The following is a 23,248-nucleotide window of genomic DNA, read 5'->3' on the forward strand; positions in this document are numbered from 1 at the left end:
GGTTAGAGTGCTCTTGTAACAGAATTGACACTGCTACTCAGCTTATATGCTTACTCTGTAGCTATGCTTGTAGAGCTTGAGATCGGAGTGCTTTCTTTCTTTCTTTACATGACTGCTATATAAATTGCTTGATTGTTTGTAAATGGGGCACCGTGATATTAAATGTCATGGAAAAGCATCTCCTTTCTTTTCTCTTCCCCTTCCCCGATTTTGTTTCTTTTCCTGGCTGTGTGCTGATGCAGGGGCGCAAGGGAACGGCAGCGGTGGTCTGGGACGCTGGCACTTCTCGTCGGTTCGGCTGTACAACCACTTTCGTGGGAGCGCTGAGGGCAACTACCGATGCGATCCTTGTGCCAAGTTCTTCAAGAATGTCAGCTCCTGGCGTCAACACCAATACTACCAGCACCGGTCGCACAGGCGGTTCCCTTGCGAGTACTGCGGCAAGTCGTTTACGACCAAATGGTACCAGGGCCAGCACATCCAGAATGTCCACCGGTCTGAGAACAAGGGACAGTGAGGGCCTCGATTGCAAGCACAAAACGGACAGACTCCAGGGCACAAACACAGGCATGCTACACATGATGATGTTGCTGCAGCTTGCGAGTGACCTGCAGTCTGCACTTCTCAATGCTGTCTGCCACAGCTCACTGTGGCTGCTCATGCTATGCACTTGTATACGTTGACCCTTATAGAAGGTTTGCATACTATGCTGAGACCAATGTGACCATTAGAAAATTAACAGTAGAATGTTAATGATTTACTAAGCATTTCCTTAGGTATTGAATAAGCAGCAGTAGTGTTAAAGGTAGCAACTATAATAATTGCATAAAGGGGCATACCTCAGATTTGTTGCACACAGTTTATACAAACATTGCATCTTAAGTAGAGGTATGATTACAGGGGGGTGAGGGGGTCAGAAAACAACTGCACCTCATGTCTTCCTCATGTTAAATGCAGTCAACTCTTCATGCAAGCATCAATGTTCCTGTCTCTCTTGCCCCTTCTCCAGAAAACATTTAGGACCTCATTCCCACAGCTGCACCATCCCACCGCTGTCACAACATTAGTTCCCATGAGAGGAGAGGACTGGCCTCTTGTAGAAAACTGGTTGCACATAGTGTAAACCAGGGCTCTACATTTTTATTGAGTTGATTCTACCTTATCGAGAATTGGCCAAGCTCTAAGCACTAGAACTGCCGAATGTTGAATTGAGTGCCCCTGTGTGCTCCAAAGCTCCTGCATGTGCAAGTTGCCTGTTAATACTAAAGAAATGTGTATGAATTTCTCGACTTGAAAACTAAATTTTCACCTGAGTGCTATTGCACTATTGTCCATTTGTGACATTTATAAGTGGCTTCTAAAGTCAGGAGAAAATATTTTGTTTTGTTTTTGTTTTTGGCAAGAAGCATAGCTATCGTGTTGTCAGTCAGAGGTTAAAGACATATGTAACTGGCACTGCTGTTGCCGTCAGTCATTTGGATGCAGCTCTTTTTGTGTCTAGTATGCTTTGTCCCCATGACAGTCATGTGAGAGGCAAATGATGGATTTGTGTATGAGGCCTGTAACATCTCCCCATGCCTCATAATTAACTTTTTTTTAAACTTGGTATCACAGATGCCTGCACTTGTGTAAACATTTTCTATAGTGTTTTAATTCATTGAATTTAGGCAGCAATATTTTTCATCTTTGAATATAATGTTAATTTGGATGCTTAGTATAAAATTTTGGAGTTTAACTTATTGTATAGCATATTATGGTTCATTGTTTCATTGCTGAATAAGACCACTACAGTCTGCAAGAATAATAAAGAGCTTTTCCATAGATAAAGGCACCTTCATGTAAATGACTCATTTGTTCTATCCTAGGAGCAATGAGAATATTGGCAACTTTTGTATGCTCATGAATTTCACGTTAGTGACACACGAAAAATTGTCGGTAATGTGAGCAAGCTTTTAAGCTGCTGTAGTTCCACCATTTCACACTAATCAGTCATGGTTTCTTGATAGGGTAACTAGAAAGATTAAAAGAAAATGTTGCCAGCTCCCCAAGATACTGCATGATGACCTGGATGTATTTTCTGGAGATTGGCCACTTGCCTTGTTTTCTATAGCTTAGCTGGAGCTCTAAGCTTGTTTTTGTCCTTGTAGTTTCAGACCTAGTTCAGTTGCCTGTGTGTGCAATGGAAGTAAGCCAAGCAGTGCTTCTGCATGTATGCTGTTCCTATGTGATTCATGGTCATGATGCTGTGCATTTTAGCTACTTTATTCTTCAGCTCCTGTCTTTCTGCTTTTAGCTTGCTCTCATGATGAAAGGTTGAGCAGCACCATTGCTTTATGCTATAATCAGGAGGAAATTTTCTAATCTCACCTTGTGTGCACATTATTGTAATGGCTTTTACTGCCCTATAAACTTTTTATGAATGTAAACCTGGCTGTCAGCATATCACGGATTTAGGCCTGTGTTTCTTTGTAAGAAGTAGAGGCACACCAGACAGTGAATGAATAGCAATGCTATGTGCTGCTGTAAAGTATTTATCCATGTTCATACTACTATTTTCAATCTCTCTCTCTCTCTCTCTCTTTTGCAAGCATGCTTTAAAAACTTGGCATGATGTTACTTTTCACCAAAAGTTTGTGAAGCCTTAAATCAATTTTTTCTTGGGCACGTTGTAACAATAATTAGTCAGTATTAACTCTTATATGACTGTATACATTTCCTCCCTGTTTCATAGGGGAAGAGCCAATTTTTGTTTCAAAGACAATAGCAGTGTATATCATAATGACTTTTTTTCAACACATTACTAGTGGTGGCAGGCCTCATGAAATGTGCAATAATCACATTTTAACTTAACTTTAATTTAGTGCTTCCTAACTGTTTCCTTAAATACACAAGGTGAAATTGCAGAGTTGAAGATGTTCAATGCTTGAGGCATCTCAACTTAGTAGGAATTTTGAGACTAGTTGTACCAGTTTCAACAAAGGTACTCTTCTCCAAATACTATAACAAAAATGCACTGGTGTTCAACTTAACTTTTATCCTGCATTATGTGATGGAGGCTTTTTGGGAAAGTGTTAACTGGTGCATTTGTCTGAAAATTTGGGAAGGGATAACAAGAAGCTGATGCGTCTGGGGTTTTTTCTAAGTGTATATGGGCCTTAAGCACTGACATGCTTCTTGCTTCACAATCGCAATAGGTGCCCTAAGGTAATGAATTAAAAATAATTTTAAAGGCTGGGTATTAAGTCTTATTATCAGGAGTGTACTATAGTAATTTTGGCTGTCCTATTTTGTAGCAGTTGATGTTATGGTGTATGAGGTTTTGTCAGGGCATTTTTCCTAACTCAAGAACTTTGCCCTATTTATGTTCTGCTGTGGAAATGTTAGTAACAAGATGGCAGTCTTTATAGGGATGCAGAGCTGTCAAGTACATATAAACAAATATAAATAAAGAAAAAAAAGACAGACGAAGCTACACGAATTCTCAGTTATGTTATACCGGTGTCACACGTGCTGATTGAGATCGGGGCTACAAGGACTGGGTTGCTACAGTCATTTGCAATCGTGATCAGGCCTCTTGACCACAATCGCAGGCTGACGTCTGCGCCCTTTAGTGCAGTATTCTGAAAATGCTAAAAACATAAAGTGAAGGTAGCTCAATGAAAAATATTTTAAAAAACCTTTTTATCAGCAGTAGTAAGCTGAAAAATAGAAATATTGTCCCAGTTTAACCATATTTTGCTAATCTGAATTTGAAGTCAAGGCAATGTGCAGTTCTGAGAGTTGCCGATCGTCAGCAGACAATAATAGCTCGATCCCGATCGTTGGACTGTGTAGCAGAGACCATTGTTGATCGTGATCAAGAAATCTCATCCGTATCAGCCCCGATTGCAATCAGAAGTGTACCTGTGACACCGGTATTATATGTCTTTCTTTTATTGTGGCACTGATTGAAGCTTGGAAATAAAATTGCCAATTAACCCCATATCTATGTGCTTCCAACTACACATATCTCTTCATAATTTTCCTGTCACCTAATGAAGATCAGACATTTGAACATATTGCTTTTGCATAAAAAATCCTTTTTGCAGGATATAAAATGCACTGAAGAAGAATTGACGTTCCGTCAGCATGGACAAAGAATATTTCTTATTTCTGTTTTTTACAAACATATGCTTCCTCAAGTGTTGACTTTATTTAAATTAAATTATTTATATTGCATTTTTCAGAAATTATTGTATGACCCTGTGATGCGACCAATTGTGTCAGATGAATTAGAGGCTCGATTGCGCAACATTTGGATGACACACACAGAAGAGAAACACGCACCACCAAAGCGCTACTTGCAACTATCGTTTTATTCCCTTGTTAATGAAATAAATACTGGAAGATCCTCCGGGGGGTGGGAGGAGGGGGGTAACGACAAAAACAGAAAGATCTTTACAAACATGGCCATCCACCAAAGCCAAGCCAGCTTTGTCATGTGATAATTTTTGACATAGCAAAAAAGGAACCACGATACAAAATTCCAGATTAGCGCGTGAGGAAATCTATTTCCTTTGGGCTAAGGGAGACTGATGGTATGCTCATGCACATACTTCCCAAATGTGCAATTTCAGAGGCTTCGATTATTTCTCGTGTCATTTGGCTGCCATCTTTGCTCACAATCTTGCATTTCTTAAAGAATGGCCAACATCCGCATAATCGAAGCCTCTGAAATTGCACGTTTGGAAAGTATGTGCATGAGCATGCCATCAGTCTCCCTTAGTGCAAAGGAAATAGATTTCCTCACGCGCTAATCTGGAATTTTGTATCGTGGTTCCTTTTTTGCAATGTCAAAAATGATCGCAAGACAAAGCTGGCTTGGCTTTGGTGGATGGCCATGTTTGCAAAAATCTCGTTTTTGACGTTACCCCCCCCGCCCCCCGATGATCTTCCAGTATTTATTCCATTGGCAAGGGAATAAAACGATAGTTGCAAGTAGTGCTCTGGTGGTGAGTGTTTCTCTTCTGTGTGTGTTGTCCAAACATTGTGCAATCGAGCCTCTAATATGCTATACCAACACGCCCAGTCTTCAACCTTGGCAAATTTCGTCAGATGAATACTCTTCCATGCATTTCTGTTACATCCATTTTTCATATCAATATTCCCTTATTTGTGCTTAGAAGTACAGTACTCTTCATCTTGTTTGCACTGATACATTATGTTGATAGTCATTTTTATTTCCTTTGACTTCTGAATTAATGAGGCAGGGACTTCCATGTGCATTTTTTTTGCTTATTTTGTATAGATTTTTATTTGCCAATTTTTCAGGAAGCAGTACACATTTGGAGCTAGCTTTAATGAGTTAATAGGTAGTACCAGTTTTGCTTTTAAACCAGCGTAGAACCTCTTTAGCAGGCTATCCTCTTACTTGTACTTCATTGTTCAGGTTGCAAGAAATGGAAAGGTTCCTTTGTACAAAAAAAAAATGTTCCTAAGGGCTGTGATTTTTCTAGGCTAACATAGCTTATGACAGCAGCCATGTAGACATCTATGTAGCCAGTTGAGGCACCTATGTAATTGTGCATGTGAAAAATTGTGCAACCTGAAATTGCAGCCCAAAGTTGTGCATTTATTCATTGCCACGTCGGGTGTCTTTAGCAGTTGCGGGCACTTGTTGTATTACATTATAGTGAACAACTTGAGAATGACTATACACTTTCTATCTCAAATGTTTATTCACCCAACAAGACTTCTTGAGTACTCATCAAGACATCGAATATGGCAAATCCGTTCTGTATAAATCCGCAACGTGGAGTACATTTCAATAAAGAGGAAAATTGCCATCCACCGAACAGTAGTATGAAGCCACAAAGGGAGCCCATATGGGTTTTTCAGAAAGAGCGCTTCACGCAAGAAAAATCTGCACTGGTTTGCTTTGCAGCTTCTTGCTACTGTCAGGTAGATGACAATTTTTACATTTCATCTGTAAGACATTAACTTGCCAATAAATGGGTAGGTGGTTTGTTGCTATGTCAGCTGACATTTGAGGCGTTAACTACTGCTAAAGAGACGTGGGACGAGAACGAGAAGCACACAGGACACGACGCCAGTTCTAGCGTCGTGTCCTCTATGCTTCTCAGTCTCGCCTCATGTAGATTTAGTGATAAATCTACATGATAAATCTACATAAATAAACAAAGCCTAACTTTCATCTCTAATTAAGTCAGTTGGCAACTTGTAACTTTGTTAATAGCAATTTCACATTCAGTAGCTGGAAAAGCATGTAACCAGAAACTTTAGCACTAAGTTGGTGACAGTTGATCTGATGATAGCCAGAAAAATGGCATTATGCATTCTATTCTACCTGCAGCAAATTTGAACAGCTTGGGTAACAACCCATTGTTTACTCCCAGGGGTCATTTCTGGGTCGCCATGGTACTGTAGATGTTGTCGACACCTGCTCTTAATTGTTGGACATTCAAAAGCTTTTGTTTTTTTTTTTTTGTATTTTGTCTGTGAGAGCATAGAAGTTTGTTTGGCAGCTGATGTTTACATTTACTACAACCTCAGGCTCACATCGTGCAGAGTTGCTAAACATTGGTCCTACTTCATTACTAGATTATTTCTCACATTGCTATGTGAGATTGATTCGTAAATATGTGATGGTTTTGTTACCATTTACCTACATCAGCTTGTTCTTCAGGGTCTGCTGAAAGAAATAGAGAATGCACTATGAGACATGTAAGAGGCAGTGCTAATGAGCAGTGCTGCTGTAGGTACATTTTATAATTGCTTTACAGCCTACATAGCCCATGCAAAAGGACCTATAGGCAAGCAGTATAGCGTAACATTGCCTAGATGAAAAAATTGGGGTGCAAGACCTTTCACTTTTTCTGCTCTAGGCAGGTAAATAATTTAGTGTAAAAGCTCTCCAATACTGTAAAGCTGCAGCTGATTTTAATTAAAGTGCCTGCTGTCTTATTATTTTGTTTGAACAATGTAGTATAAGAAACTTGGCAGTTAGGTGTCAGGCTAGAGCCATTGCGCTGCCCTGCCTTAGAATTGATGTTTCTGGATACAGGTTGTCACTACTTTCAGCATAATGCCATTCTTTACAAAATTTTCACTGTAACTAGCAGTGCAGCTGAACTTCTCAGCTAAGCCAGAAAGTCAGCTGTCTTGTGCCTTTTCTTTTACTTTTATGAACAAGGGTATTTTCAGGACATTTGTTCATGTTAGGTCATGGTATATTAGCAACCGCTCATGTATTTACGGTCCTCTAAACATTATTGTCTAGATATGTCACCTGTAGTCTTAAAATTTCTTGATTTCTTACCAATGATTTCTCACTAGTCTCGAGTGTCAAATAATTACGAACATAGTGCTAATCTCACTTGCCAAGTTCATCTAGGACAGAATTTGTTTTGCCTTTCTCTTTTTTCTTCTCTCTTTTATGAATGACATACAGAATGAGCAGCTGTCAGACTAGTTAGTATGCTGTGTCAGCTAACTAGTGCTGTACTAATGATCTGAAAAATTTACTCTTATTCGTAACACAATTTTGAGCTCACACTAATGCGGGTTTGTAGACTGGTGTTTAAAAACCTTTGAAAACAATACTCATGGTGTACTGCATGTTCTTATTGCGTGGCAATCTTTTAAGTATCCCTAAATTGTATGACAAGCACAACAAAACCTTAAAAAATTTCAGGCTTCAGTTAGACTTCTATTGTTGCATACATTTAGGGAACTGATAAGCTTACCTTTGGCTAAAGTACCTCTTTTTAGACCATACTTATATTCCTTATTTGTGTTTACCCTATGGTGATCACTGTTTTTAATGGCATTTGTGTACCACGTGGCATTGTTTGTGAGGTGAGGTGTGTTTTACAATCTGTGATGCTACGTGTTATAAAGATTAAGGGGTGTGCATTTCCTTGTTCCCTGATGCTTCACTTTGCACATATCTGTTGCCTGTAGGGCTTGCTCTTTAGTTTTTATATTAGTGTGTTAGTCTCTAGTAGCTGTGCACAGTATATGTATGTGTACCACTGTACATGTATGTTCAGTATACCTATTTGTCATTTTTGATGCATTAATACTCGAGAAGGCATTTAGAGCTTCTACATCTTGATGTTACTTAGTACTTCATTTTCCAACTAGTTTATGGTATGCCCTGTGCTCAGTTGAGCCTATGTACTTTTCAGTAATCCAATGGTATGTAATGCTTTTATAGTGAATAAATGTAACTCTTTTGAGACTTAGGTTGTGTGCCAAGTGTGGTCTATGACAAGCAGCAAGATCCTGAAGAATTCACGTCATTTCTGTTCCTTACGTTCACTTTTGACCATCCTCTTTGTAATGTGCCTGGAGGTTTATGCTTGCTTGTGATCATACATGTAATTATGAATAAGTTAGCTTGTACCCCTTTTGTGTAGTTCTTTTTTTTACTTTGTGTCTTGCAGCTGTGCTTGCACATTTCATCTACAAATCTTACCTTTTATTTTTCTTGGTTGTATGACCTTTAGCATTGTCTAGCCACAGCACTGAATGTTGCTTTGTAGGCTTTGAAGGCTTGAAGGCTTTGTAGGCTTTGTAGGCTTGAGAAGAAACAGGTATACCCTGTTTCTAAAAACATTCTATGAGTATGGATCATGGCTTCTTCATGGTGAGGCATAATGTTAAAATATTTAGTTTTACATGTGGCCTAATTGTGTGTAATATATTACAAGGAGCAGTTTAAGATATTCAAATTAGAAGGCCTAAGAGCATTTTTATTTTTTAAGGGCACAGCCATATTGAACGACGTCTTTACAAAGCTGAATTGTTCCGTAACTGTGTGAGCAAAATAATTTATGTGAGTTTTGTTCATTTTTTTTTATTGCAAACTTTGATGTAGCTGGAAGGGCTCAACTCGCTGGAAGGTTTCGTTATAGAATGGTATATTTCTTCATAGCTTCAACTTATGCTAGCTTGCAGGCAGCCTGCATAGAAGACCACAGCTGGCTGAACTTGGGAAGTGATATTTTTTTCTAAGCAAAGTTGTTTGGAGGCCACGGCTCTGTGGCGATGAATGTACTTGATAACCATTTTGTTTTGTTGCCTGCAGGTAACCCTAAGAATTCGAGTGCTGCTAATACTTCATATCCCACGGGTCTTGTCTGGGGAACTGTACCGCCCCAGAGTCGGGCAATGGCAGCTGCATCATCCTCCTCGTACAGAAATTCTGCAGACTGGACTGCCCCAGGTCCTCCTGCAAGGTGTGATTTTTCACATGGCAACACATTTTTTCTCTTTCAAGCTGTAGATTTTGTAGGCAAGGTGGCTTTAACCAGAAAGAAAATGTACTTTTGCCTGTCAGCAATACACTGCAGGAATTACACCAATACTTTTGTGCAAGTTAGAAACTGAAAGAGTAGGATTTACATAGTAGTACTCTGAAAGAGTAGTAGTGGTATTTACAGTGGAAGCCTGTATGGCAATGAATTTGGCTTGATATAGACATCTCTTTTATTGGCAGGATGCAGCTAATCCATTTAGATTAATCCAATTTAGATCCATTTAGATTAATTAATCCATCATTACTTTTCAGCAGTGCTTTACATGTTGGCCTTCTTTGGTGGTTCCATTGCCTACAACAGGGTTGGTGACGTTAAACCATTAGCAAGTGGGTGCCTGGCAAATTTTAAGACACCTCCACATCAGTTGTATTCCTGAATGAAAAAATAATTAGTATCTGCACGATAGCATGGATGTTTCATATTTTGTTTATGGTTGATTTCTTTAAAACAGGTCTATATTAGGGGTGCGTGAACATTCGAAGCTTTTGATAAATGAATCGAGTATTGACAAATTCAACTTGGTCTTTGAATCAACTAGGGACTATTTGTAAATATGAACATATTTGTAATAGTTTTCGAACATTCTAAAACGCCAACTGAGGGCAGTCAAACAAAAGATTGTAGCAGAAGTGTGAGAAGTTTTGTCCTGGCAGGTATAGTATACATAAGACATGAGAAGAACTGCACTTTGATCCTATTTGGTGTTTACACAAAGGGAGAGAACACATAAACAGCACATGCTGTTCAAGTGTTCTCTCCCTCTGTCCCCGTCCTTATTTGCGGTCAATATGAAATGCATAAAACATGAGACATTACGTTGTGGAGCACGCTGTAAGTTGCTCAGGGTGCCACACTTTTCTGCTTAACCCACTATCATTCTCACTCACTGAAGAGTCCGGAGTGTGCGAACGAACTGCTTATTTGTTCATAACATGTTATTTGGGCTTTTAATGAACAACGCTTCACTATTTGCAATGCAGTGATAGAACTTTGAAAACACTGTGAATATACTAGGATGGGAACATTGTTCTATAATAATGGCATTTGATAATGACTATTAATTATTTGAAAATTGTTAGAAAAGTATTTGTTATTCGATTCATTTCACTTCTGGTGCTATTCTATTTGTATTCTGTTCAGTCTCAATATTAACTGTTTGCACACTCCTAATTAATATGCAGGTATTGAAGCAAAAGGCTTTGAATTATATTCTGCCAATAATTTTAATCTTTCAGTTATTCTTCTTGCACTCTGCGCAACTGTTCGCTTTTTCCTCTTATGATTTAGTCATTTTAATGCAGAAATGTTTTGATATTAGGCCTCTCTTAAACTTGCTGTCAAAATAGAGGACTAACTTATGACATTGTATGCCTATATTTGAAAGCTGGCAGTATCTTTGTGAAATTAAGGCAGTGATGGTAAGACATCAAGTTATTCCCTATCACACACTTTTGTCTTTTTCCTTTTATCCATTCATTTACTCTTAAAGGGTACTGAAATGAAAATTACAACTTGAAATAGCTGGTAGATTTCATTTCTGCGAGCTCATAGGTATCATCTGTACAGTATCAATAGCAAATAGAACTTAGAACGCATTTTAATTTAGTTTTCAAGTTCATGCAAGCAGCGAATCGAAAAGTGCAGTACTTATCCATGTAGTCATCAGCAATGCAAACAATGTTACGTTATAAGTTTTGGCGATTGATTTCAGTGACGCGCGATGTCATTGGCTTGTCTCACCATTCAGAAGACGTTCAGCACTGTTTGCATTGGTTTTCTTGCACTGACTACACACGAAACGTACATGCGCATACAAAGTGTACATGCAAACTTCTTACCGTTTACGGATTACCAGGTTACCAGTGCCATAACCTGCAGTAGCAAAACAGGTGGCAACATCCTGGGACGATTTGTTTGACTACAGTGTATTCAAAATACTTTTTAGTCGTGTCAGGGTTATTGTCGAAGGGAATTATCATAATAGTCTAGTATGTTAAAGAGTGTGTCACTACCGACACTTTATGCCAGCTATTATGTAGAATACGTAAGTTGCAGCATTAGTTTTGTGTGCTCTGTGGTGAGACACAGTCTTGGTAGATGTTTCTACCAGTGTTGTTCCTGTGGTACAGCCCTCTTCTTACCCAGTAAATCGCAAATGGTAAGAAGTTTACAGACACGCTAAAGCTCTTTAATGGCGGAATCATGTATGGCATAGTCGACTTCTGCCCAATGAATCATTACATTTATGTATCCATGCACAGGTTTCTTACCAAACTAGTTGACAAAACAGGAGCACAGGTCTGTGTGCTCATGTAATCATTGGTGCTTACAAGCATGCCTCTTACATCACGGGGCACGAATTGCTCTTCCAAATCAAAACTGCGACCGGGCATTACATACAAGCATATAACTAAGCAGTCGTCGCACGTTAGAGCCAACAAGCTTTTTTCCATTATGTATTACTGGATCAATAGCTACTGATTAAGTGCAAAAAGCAGAGCCCCTAAAAATGTGTGTCACTACTCTTTTACGGGCATCTTATGTTAGGCTTTTCAACAGTTTACTCTGAAAATAGGCAATAGAATATACATCAGCTCCTGCTCACATCTTAAGATGGAATCTCTCCTGAAAGTGCTGAAAGTGTAGCAGCCATGTTACTACAGCCTAATTAAGTACTAATTTAAATAAATATATTAAAATTCTGAGTTTTTATATGCCAAAACCACAATCTGATTATGAGGCATGCGGTAGTGGAAGATTACAGATTAATTTGGCCACCTGGGGTTCTTTAACGTGCACATAAATCTAAGTACAAAGAAGTTTGTTGCATTTTGCCCCCCATCAAGCGGCTGCCACAGCCAGAATTGAACCAATGACCTCGTGCTTAGCAGAGCAACTCCATAGCCATGAAGCTACTGCGGCGGGTCAAACACAGCTTAACGTTGATATAAGAAGGCCCAGTGTAAAGAAGTTCACAGTGTAAATAACTTTTCTTGTTTCTGCATCTTAGCTTTATTGAAAGTATTCTTTCCATGTTTTAGCTAGGCAATTTTGTTCTCTAATTATCATTTAGCAAAATTTATACAGGTTGCATGTGCTTGGAGCATTTGTGACAAGCAAATGAAGAAAACAAGAACATCGGCTGACGCAGAACCTTTCGCATGCACCCTTTTGCATGCAAACGCTGCTGGCATGTGTTGAAACTCATTGATTGTCAGTGTGAGGACAGAATGCGTTGCTACACTGTATGTCATATAGAGAAAGCACACTGAGTGTGCTCTATTCTAATGGATGTGCTCCCGAATGCCTCAGAAATGCTCATTTGGGAAAGGAATGTGCATTGCTTCGGTGTTGTCGCACTGTGTTGTTCTTGTTACTATGAACAATGTTGCCAGTAACCTTGGACGTGCAAATTACTGTACAATTGTAAAAAACGAAATGACAGCCTTGTGTTGATGAGCTGTGATAACAATGATACATGTCAACACATGGCACAATTTGATGGTGACTGCTGGCAGTAGGGACAGTCAGTGCTGAAGTTTTGCTTTCATTGTGACCTCTACTGCACATTCCAGTGCTTTTGATCTTGTAGTTACACTAGTTACACTGGCTGACTGATAATTTGGGCTTAGTCGTGACACCACTGCAGGCCCCAGATGTCCATTGTATAACAGCAACTAAAATTCAGGTACTATGCAAAGGTTTTGCTTATTCTTCTGACGAGCTCTACATATACAGCATTGTAAATATTTCTTTTGTAAGCAATAGAACTACGTAGTTGCATTTTTCATGATAGGGTGAATGTCAGCTTTCTGTGTGCTGTGTAAGTGCAAAGACTAATCGCAAAGTAATTTAGATTTAATCGGCACTTAACATGGTAACTTTCAACCATCTGTGGTATCAAGATCTTAAGTATATTTAGCAAGTTAGGTAACACAAGATTAACCTAAAGTTAAAGCAAATATTGAGAAATAGTACGTAGAGCTTTCGAGCTGCTGATACCATAAAATGCAGAAAGGAAGAATATATATATATATATTTCCCAAGTTTGTTGTTTATTCCTGAATTTCACACTTTAATGGTCTTCTTCAGGCCGTAAAATGAAGTTTTTTACTGCATTGCTTGAGTTTATTGCTATTTTCTACATAAATAATTAGTGAAAATATACTATATCCAACAGGACTGTTCTTGAAGCCTCCAAGAAACCTCTACATAAAACTCTTTACTAAGCTGAATTTGCAAATTTATGAAGTTCTGGCTGCATTTATTGCTTTGTAATATTGAGATTCAACTGTACAGTGTTCTTACTCTTGTTTTCTAGGTATATAGACATTTTCAAGGCTTGGCCGCACAGCAGTGGCTATAGTCCCTCACATGTGAGCACCTCACAAGGTATTCGTGGTACAACCCCAGCTTGCAGTGGTGTAATTCCTCACGTTACCATAAAATTTAATTCAAGACATGCATACATGATCAAATTTTCACTGGAGTCAGGCATATAACACATACATGTTAAGAAGAAACCATGTCAAGATGGTGAAAGGGTTGACGTGCTGCTATGATACTAAAACGCACCATTTTTTGTTTATTTGGCTGTTCTGATTGAACAACTAACATTGTGATATTGTACCCCTCACTTACTTTTAATTCAAAATAGACTTTATGAGGCCAACATGAAATTTGGACTGCTACAGTTTATTATTGTGCCATCTTTAAGCTGTTCAATTTAGCCCAACGAAATTGTATGTAGCTCGTCAAAGTTCCTTGTACCACTGCTATCCGGCATGTTACAAGGAATATTGCAAGAATATATTCCTATACAAGGCCTCTTTGAAAAGTATCCAACCATGCTCCTAGAAAAATATAAGCGTCACCTGATGTTTTTGTCGTCCTAATCCCCTTCAAAGTAGTTTCCTCCAGCTTCCACACGCTGACTCCCATGCTCTTTCCACTTCTCGAAACAGTCCTAGAACCCCTGCTCGGGAAGTCCTACTAGGGCAGCTGTCGTGTTCCGCTCGCTGTCCTTTCGCGTTCGGTAGTGCGTTCCCTTCAGGTACCTTTCGATGTTCATGGACAGGCAAAAGTCACACGACTAGGGGGCTTGACAAACCACTGAAATACTGTGCTGTGCCAAAAGAGATGGAATCATTTGAGCCAAACAATTGGGCGCTATCCTGGTGCAGTTGCCAGGTCTTCGAATTTCTTTCAGAATGCTTGGCAAAATTTTGCCGGCACCCGCTCTGTAAACAAATTATCTTTAATAAGGCATTTGTGGCATCTTGTTGCTGCAGAAGGATTGAAAAGCGTGCGAGTTGGAACCTATCAATTCTTGGGCAGCGCACATGAATATGAAACAAGCGCTGGTCTGAAAATTTTTTATTGGAAGAAAAATATTGCTATATAGACGGTAGGGGCATAGCCAGGGGTGGGGCTTATGGGGCTTCAGCCCCCCCCCCCCCCTTGAAATTTTTCCATGCTGTCATGTGCAGCCAACTAAAACAGCCCATGGCGGCGGAAATCATGCTCAATTTTGTCTAGAATGTCATTTTCACGCTCGAAGAGACATTTTACACGAACATTGAGAACTCACGCTGGATTTTGTGGCAATGCCCATGCACGGGGAGTCGCATATCGTAATGTAAGGAGCCCCATCCGAGCACAAGCTTTCAAAGGCGTTTTGATGGTGAGCGGGCTGGTCACGGCATCTAGCGGAAGCCGTGGTATCTAGGGAGCGCTTGGATTTCAATTCTGAAACTTTATGGGCATAAAGTTCTCGCAAACTTTTGATGCAAAAGGTGCATTGACATTTCCAAAGTCGTGCTTTAGATTTTCAATTCTGGAATTTTATGGGTTTAATGCTGTTATAAACATTTGACGCCAAAGGTGCATTGACTTTTCTAAAGTTGTACATCGGACCATACAACGAGACAAGCCAAATCAACACACTATCACAGACAAGTTGACAAAGCGCACAGCGAGGTCTGATGAGAAGAAGCATTGTGGTGGTTCATTTGTGCCCTCATATTTTTTTTAACCTGCGCCAAAGAAACCATGTCAAGGCACTGATGCCAGCAAAGGCAACTATGTTCTTCTTTATTTTGTTTACTTTGGCTTTAAATGGCGAGCACACATTGAGCTTTTTCAGTTTTATTGTTCTCCTACCCGTAAGCTGCCAGAGCCAGCCAGAGCACGTGTTTTTCTCGTGTTGCCCTCGGCCAATGGGCGGCACACTTTCGCGCGCGTTCGCTTTTCTCTCATCGAGTGGATTTTGGCCTGCCAGAGTTTTTGGACTCCTTCTGGCTAGCAGATCAGAAAAAGAAACAATGGCCGCTCTACGCCATCACTGTGGGGACTCGACGTGTTGCAACGCGTTCGCTTGAGCGCAACCTCTCCAGAAAGCCTTGTCTCGCCAGTGTAGGATACCGAGCAGTATGAGTATGGTTCTCTGTGGAGCGTCTCATGTAAGCGTCTCTCATGAGCGTCTCTCTGTAAGCGTCTCATGTTTTCTTTGATATTCCTTCGGTAGCCGCACTAGGTGCCCAAAGTAGGCATTTGATTGTAGCGAACATGCTTTCCTTTCCATTATTTCATTTCAGTGCCCCCCGCAGCATAAAAGAAAAAAAAGAACATTGTTGCAGCGCAGTGAATTGTCACACGGTGAAAGTTCGATTTTGTCACTTCTTCTTTTGCCGAAAGTAATGGGCCACAGGACGCTTCAGTTGCTGGATATTCTGATTACATTATTGCGATAGCAATTATACGGACACTCCAGGTGCATTCCTGCCATCGCTGTCGCCTTCATGTTCCATATAAAGTCCAAGGGCGGTAACATCGTGACCGCGTGCTGCATGCTGTATGTGCTAGTGAAAAGGGGTGGGTGGCATGGGTGAGCTGTTTAGTGAACTGGCGATGGTGGCTCAATCTTGCGTGCGCAAAAAAGAAAAGTGGGGACCAAGCACGCCGCCTTCCATCACATGCGATACATCGGATGGAGCGGAGGGAGGTGGGGCGGGGATCTGTTAATCTGTGCTTGTGCAACATGTTTATTTGCCTTGTTTGACACATCATATGTAGTGATTCCGAGCAATAAAAACAGCGCTAAACGACAGGACGAGTGAAGGGACACAGACAACGGCGCTGTGTCCCTTCAGCGCCGTTGTCCGTGTCCCTTCACTCGTCCTGTCGTTTAGCGCTGTTTTTATTGCTCGGAATCATGAACCAACCAGCCCAAATGCGTACTCTTTTGCAGTATATGTAGTGACTTTTTCTTAGATACGTAGATTTATCGGAGACTTATATGTATATTTGAATATCTTGTTACGAGGTTTTGTGTATATGTGCAGGGAACTTTGTTTCCAGTGACACTTTTTTGCCCTTTATCAAGCTGTATCTTCGCATTTGTATATTCCATTGTATCTTCACATCTCTAATGTTGGAAGGCGAGTCAAATGAAGGTGAGCCAACCCACCCTGTGCAATTTTGGTTTGGTTCATTATCTGCAAGGCATGCTTGTGGCACAGAGGTATCTCACATTTACAAAAGGGACACGCAGGTGTGAGGGTCAAGGTTTTTTTAATGCTTTCATACACTGGGTTAAACATGGTTGCGGGACATAATGGACACTCCAAAAGTTGAAGAGCGTGGTGTCGTGAGGTTTTTGACAGCTGAAGGTGTTTCCCAAAAAGAAATTAGTCGCCGTATGGCTGCCATGTACGTTGAACATTGCATTTCATTGGCCACTGTGAAGCGTTGGAGCAAACGGTTCAAAGAAGGACATGAAAGTTGCATAGCCAATCCAAGACCTGGCCAAAGCCATCGTGCAATCACCCCCAACCCAATTGCAAAGGCTGAGTAGAAAAGAACGGAGGATAAGCATAAATGAATTGGCAGGGCGTGTGAACATCAGTCACGGTTCGGCTCACACCATAATTCATGAACATCTTGGTTATCGGCTCTTGTATGCGCAATGGATGCCCAAGATTTTGAACCACTGCCAGAAGATGGAGAGGTTCGGCACTGCCTTGACTCATCTAGGTCGGTATCATGATGAGGGTGACGACTTTTTATCTGCAATTGTGACCGGGGACGATTCATGGTGCCACTACTACGAGCCTGAAACACGATGGCAAAGCTTACAATGGAAACATTTAAATTCAACACGCCCAAGGAAAGCAAAGGCCGTCATTTCTGCCGGAAAGGTGTTGTTGACTTTCTTTTTCGATCGTCAAGGGCCATTATTGACAGAATTTGCTAAGCCTGGAGAAACTATCAATTGTTTCCGATATTGTGAAACATCAGATCAGCTGCGTGTCGCAATCAAGGACTAACAACATGGAAAATTGAGCAATGTGGTCGTCTTGCTTCACGACAATACCCATCCCCATGTCACTGATGTGGTTAATACAAAACTGGCAGATAGAATAAACTTTAATGTCCAACGGAAAAAGGTGATCTACCCACCCCCTGACGCACAGGTCAGGGGGCGAGTGCCGCCGCCTTAGATGCAGGCTGGGAGGTCTTGGGTCCCAGCAGCCTCTTCGGCCAGTTGGACGAGCCGGAGCTGGAGCTCAGGGTCCGAGCTGCGCAGCAGGGTCTCCCAGGTGTCTCTACTATCTATTTTGTGCGTTCCCCCGGGAGAGTACGGACATTCCCATATTATGTGGTCGAGGGTCCCTCTCGCCCCACAAAGATTACATTTATCGCTCCTGGCCTCGGGGAACATGTGGTTTGCCATAACCGGGTGCGGATATGTATAAGTTTGTAGTCGTCTCCACGCGACTGCTTGTCTGTTGTTTAATTTTGGGTCTGGCGGGGATACCAGTCTACGAGCCAATCTATAATGCTGCGTGATCTCCCCATATTTTAGCATGCGCTCTCCGCTCCCTCGGTCATCGAGGGGCCCCGTAGCGGCTCGGCGGTGGAGATCTCGAGCCAGCTCGTGGGCCGCCTCGTTGCCGGGGACGGCTTCATGCGCCGGAGTCCAAATTATTTGAATTTTTCTATCTAGCTTTCTCTGGCCTAGGATTCTTGCCGCTAAGGGCGAGATCCTTCCCTTGCTAAAATTTTGTATGGCAGTTTTGCTGTCACTGATCACAAATTTCGCGTCCGTTCCAGCGCAAGCTAATGCGATCGCAATTTCCTCGGCAACTTCTATGTTGCGCCCGCGAAGAGTGACAGCAGTCACGGGAATACCCCGGCCGCTGACGGCCGTTGCCACCGTAAAACTGCCGCTACCTCCCGCCGCGTCTACATAGGCCACCTCATGCTCCGAGATATTACCGAATCTAATTTTTAATGCTTCGGCTCGTTTATGCCTCCTGTCTTTGTTATGTTCCGGGTGCATGTTTTTTGGCAGAGGGGGGATAATCAGATTTTTTCTAATTTCCCTATCTACTTCCACCTTTTGGATGGGGCCTCTGTCCGGGTTTATTCCAACTTTGGCCAATATGGCTCTTCCTGTCTTCGTGGTGCTAAGTCTCTCAAATTGAGAGGTTCGCACCGCTTCCGCCAGTTCTGCCCATGTGTTGTGCACTCCTAGAGCCATCAGTCTCTCTGTTGATGTACACATGGGCAATGCCTCGTTAGGCGCTCCACCATAGTCGGGTAGTGGAGTTCGCGATGTTTCCCCCACGAACGTCTCAATTAATTTCTTCATGAAATAATCATCGTTCCCTACGAACGCGTGCCTAGCTTTTGCCAATCTTATACCGGATTGAGTTTTCGAGCTTGCAGGGTCCAACAAATGCCGGAGGATGTTCCACGTCTTGGAGAGGTGCATGCTCCCCTCCATTTCGTCACACTTGTTGGCCCAATTTTGTTCGCATAATGTAAAAGTATAATCTTCGATTTCCTTATTGTGCCTAGCAATCCTTCTTCTGAGGTTGTGGTTCCATTTCTGATTTTTGAGACGACGTTCCATGCTTTGCTTAGCTTCCCACATATGCTGGCAAAGTTCAAGTGGGAAACACTGCAACATCTGCCATAAAGCTCAGACCTGTCCCCTTGTGACTTCCACATTTTGGGGCAACCGAACAAGCAGCTCAAAGGAACCAGATTCGGGTCGGACGATGACGTGAGAGATGCAGTTACAGGCTTTTTGAAGCAGCAAACCAAGGAGTTTTATGAGACGGGAATCACGTGACTCGTTAGTCAGTGGGACAAATGTCTAAATGCTCATGGAGACTACTTTTAAATAAAGTACCCCGTTTGTCATATATTCGCATTGGCTCACTTTCATTTGACTCGCCCTCGTATATTTTGCAGAACTCCTTCATTTTATATGTTGCTCTCTGTTGCGACTTTTTGGAATTTCGGAGCAGTTACTCAAAATATGTGACCAGTGATGACTGCTCCTACGCAATACATTCTAACAAAGCACAGCGTCATTGAGATTTTTCCCTGGTCATTGCATATGTACAAAAATGTAAACAATGCTCTTGAATGACAGAGATGCAACTAAGAGAAAGGCGGGGAGGCTAACAAAGTTTTATTAAAATATTTCTTCTCAACTTGTTCATTTCATGGCCTTTACATTTTTCATATCAGTGGCATGCACTGCTTTGCTGGTTTCAAACTGATGTAGTTCTAAAGTTTGTGTGATATTTGCTTTACTCATTAAATATGCAGAAAACATGGAAGCATTGATATCATTTATTTCGGGCACAATTTTTGAGACATACAAGTATATTGTTTTATGAAAATTAGATATTTTCTTTGTCTTGAAAGTGCATAGCCTTCAAGAATTCATTTGCAACATCTTTGGCAATGGCAACACAGTTATTATTAATGTTTAGTGTATTTGATCCCTCGGCAATTTCTATTAGGAGAAGGTCGAGCTGCGAAGTGAGCCCCCCCCCGAACAAAATTTCTGGCTACATCACACTAGACGGTGATTTCGAAAGTCGTGTGAATGAAATGTCAAAAATCGCCACATATTCATGAGCAATCAGTGAATGCAATCTATCGTTTGATCTCTTCGTCTGATTTGAGAAGCTGAAGAGTAACGCACCCTCAGCTAATCAGCCCGTTGCGCCACATAGTGAGTGCAGAAGTGTTACTGTAATTCCTTATGTGCATTCAATTTCACACAGGTTAAAGAATGGTGTCAGGCGTTATGGCATTGATGCTATTTTTTTTTTCCAGTGACAAGAAAGTTAGTGGCTGGTCTATGCACTGCAGTTAACCCTTTGAGGGTCGATTTTTTTCGCCATATGCGACCACCCATGGTCGATTCTTTCACTGCAGATTTCAGTTCTTCGTAGGGACTTATTTCTAAAAAAATTTACCGTAATTTTTCTAGGGCTACCGTAAAGTGAGAAAATAATACTTAGCGTGGGTATATATGTACTCTTCATTCATGAATAACAACAATAAAAAAGGAAATAAACTTATCAGAATTAAAACTTTTATGCATTTTTATGCACATAGTTCAAGGCTTTGAAAATCCACACACGAGAATATTTCGAAAGTCTCAAATGTTCCTGCTCTTACACTAATATGTAAGTCCATAGCATAATCGAACTGCATAGGTGCGCGCACTCAAGAAAACTGTTTGGTTGTGTGCCTGTCAAAAAAGCTAAATGTGTGACAAACTTCCTCTAATCTTCATCTTATCGCCAACCAGCTCGGGCAATTAGTGTTCACGAGTCTAAAAAGGAAAAAGAAAAGAAACGGAAATGCATGCACGGCAGCATCCTTCCTATGCGCACCCCTGTGAGCACTTATTGAGCGAGAAACAAGCGGTTGCCCTTTGAGTGATTAGTAACGAGGTAGCCATCAGTTTTGCAAGTGCAAGAAGTCGAAACCCCCCGCGGAACAAAACCCAAATCGCCGCCCGCCCGTGCGGGAGCAAACGAGTGCTGAAACAAACCATGCAACGAAAACCGAGAAAGGGAGGCACGTGAAAAAAATTTCTTGTATTCCCACATAGTGGCAGCACATCACCAAAAAGAAAAAGTTAGGAAATTGGCGCGCTTTTTAAACGTACACACGGCGGCTTAAATATACGGCATCGACCATTTTGGACTTGTTTGCGGCACCGTATATTTACGTCATTGACCCTCAAAGGGTTACTAGGTGTGCAAGGAGTAAGTGATAACACTTGCTCTATTAAGTGTGTTAATAAGTGCACCAACTGTTCGTCTGGAGTGGTGTATACGATTCTTTGCATGTGTGGTAGCATCTAGATCAGATAGACTAACCGTGTGTAAATATCAGGCTATGCAAACATGGTGTCATCGCATCTTGCCAGCCATTGTTGTGATTGCGGTGGCATGCCTTCTTTTCAGGATACCTCAGTCATCATGAAACACCATGATAAAGCACTCATGTTAAATTGCTGAGGTATATAATATTGTTACGGGGAGAAGAGAGGTTTAAAATATACTTACAGGACATTTACAATGCGTCCACTGGTATACAGGGTGGAAGACAGTCCGTGTGCCATCATCGTGTGTCATTGTCTTCTGTACTATCCCCAGCTTTCTCTCTGGCAGTGCTTGGTAACATGACCCCCGGTGGCGAAGGTGTTGCCCGGTGCTTTCTAGATTGTCTGAGTCGTATCGCTTGAGGTGGGTGATGTGGACATCGATAAAAGGTCGAGACATGGTGGAATCGAGAGGCATGGTTTTGTATGGTGACGTTGGTCACTTGGCGCAAGGCACAGTACGAGCCAGAGTAAGGCAAAATCAACTTTTCGCAAAGGTCAACGCACCATGACGGGGGCCAAAGAAGGACTATATCACCAGGGTTAAAGTGAGCATCACGGTAGCGTGCATCATAGAAGCATCGTTGCTTTTCCTGCAAAGCAGTGAGGTGCAGGCTGGCAATCTGGCGTACCTCTACAGCCCTGAAGATGGTGTCATGGGTATATTCTGACGACGTGTGAAGAATAGTGGGAACGAGTGTGTCAAATGGCAGCATGGGATTTCTTCTGTACAAGAGATAAAATGGAGAGAAACACGCAGAGTCATGTCGGGAGGAATTATAGGCAAATGTTACAAAGGGCAGAGCAGCGTGCCAGTCATGATGGTCGGCAGAAACATGCATAGCAAGCATGTCTTTGATAGTTCTATTAAGATGCTTTGTCAGGTTGTTGGTCTGAGGGTGGTACGCCATTGTCAACTTGTGTTTCATAGCGCAGGAGTGCAAGAGGTCTTGGACAACCTTTGATATGAAATAACGAACCCAATCTATGAGTAGGTGTAGAGAAGCACTGTGGTGAAGTATAATGTCTTCAAGGGTGAAGTCGGCAATGTTGGTTGCACAGCTGGTTGAGAGAGCCTTAGTGATCGTGTACCGGATCGCGTAGTTGGTAGCGACTGCTATCCACTTATTTTCGCACACAGATAGCTGGAAAGGGCCACAAAGGTCAAGACCAGCCCTAAAGAATGGCCTTGGTGGTACGTCAAGGGGCTGAAGGCAGCCAGCTGGGAGTACTGCTGGTTTCTTGTGGTGCTGGAATTGCTCACAGGAAGCGACGTAATGGCAGACGTAATGGTAAATACCAGGCCAAAAGAAGCAGTGCCAAACATGGTCATACGTCCTGTGACTCCAAGGTGACCCGATGTAGGAACATCGTGTAGCTGTGCGAGGACAGTTTAACGCATATGTCTAGGGATAACCAAGAGCAATTCAGGACCGTCAGGGTGCATGTTGTAGCAGTACAAGATGCCATCTTGCAGCACAAACATACACAGAGAAGGTGAAGGCGTCTCAGAAGTCAGCCGGAGAATGAGGTCTTGCAAGTAGGGGTCACGGTGTTGCTCATCTCTGACATTCTGAAATGCAGTAAGCGACAGCACGCGCAGGTGGACTCACAGCTTCCGGGAAGTGGATCTGCTGGATGGTGCGACAAGCAATCAGCATGTTCATGCAATCGGCCGTTCTTGGGAGTTAAAGCACGGCCCTCTAGCTCTAGTTGATAA

General features: G+C 41.7%; 1 protein-coding gene across 4 annotated transcripts in view; it reads left to right on the top strand.

Annotated features, from left to right (window-relative positions):
* Positions 1-23,248, top strand: part of LOC135904132 (protein tramtrack, beta isoform-like) — a 227,153-nt gene that overhangs the window by 137,080 nt on the left and 66,825 nt on the right. Inside the window, exon 5 of one of the 4 annotated variants that reach the window (XM_065434809.2) lies at positions 9,092-9,242. The exons of the other annotated variants lie outside the window; for them this stretch is intronic. Coding sequence (XP_065290881.2) covers positions 9,092-9,242 — 151 coding nt within the window. The remainder of the gene's footprint in view (positions 1-9,091; positions 9,243-23,248) is intronic. 4 annotated transcript variants of the gene reach the window in all.

The sequence above is a fragment of the Dermacentor albipictus genome, chromosome 1, assembly GCF_038994185.2.
Source record: "Dermacentor albipictus isolate Rhodes 1998 colony chromosome 1, USDA_Dalb.pri_finalv2, whole genome shotgun sequence".
NCBI lineage: Eukaryota > Metazoa > Arthropoda > Arachnida > Ixodida > Ixodidae > Dermacentor > Dermacentor albipictus.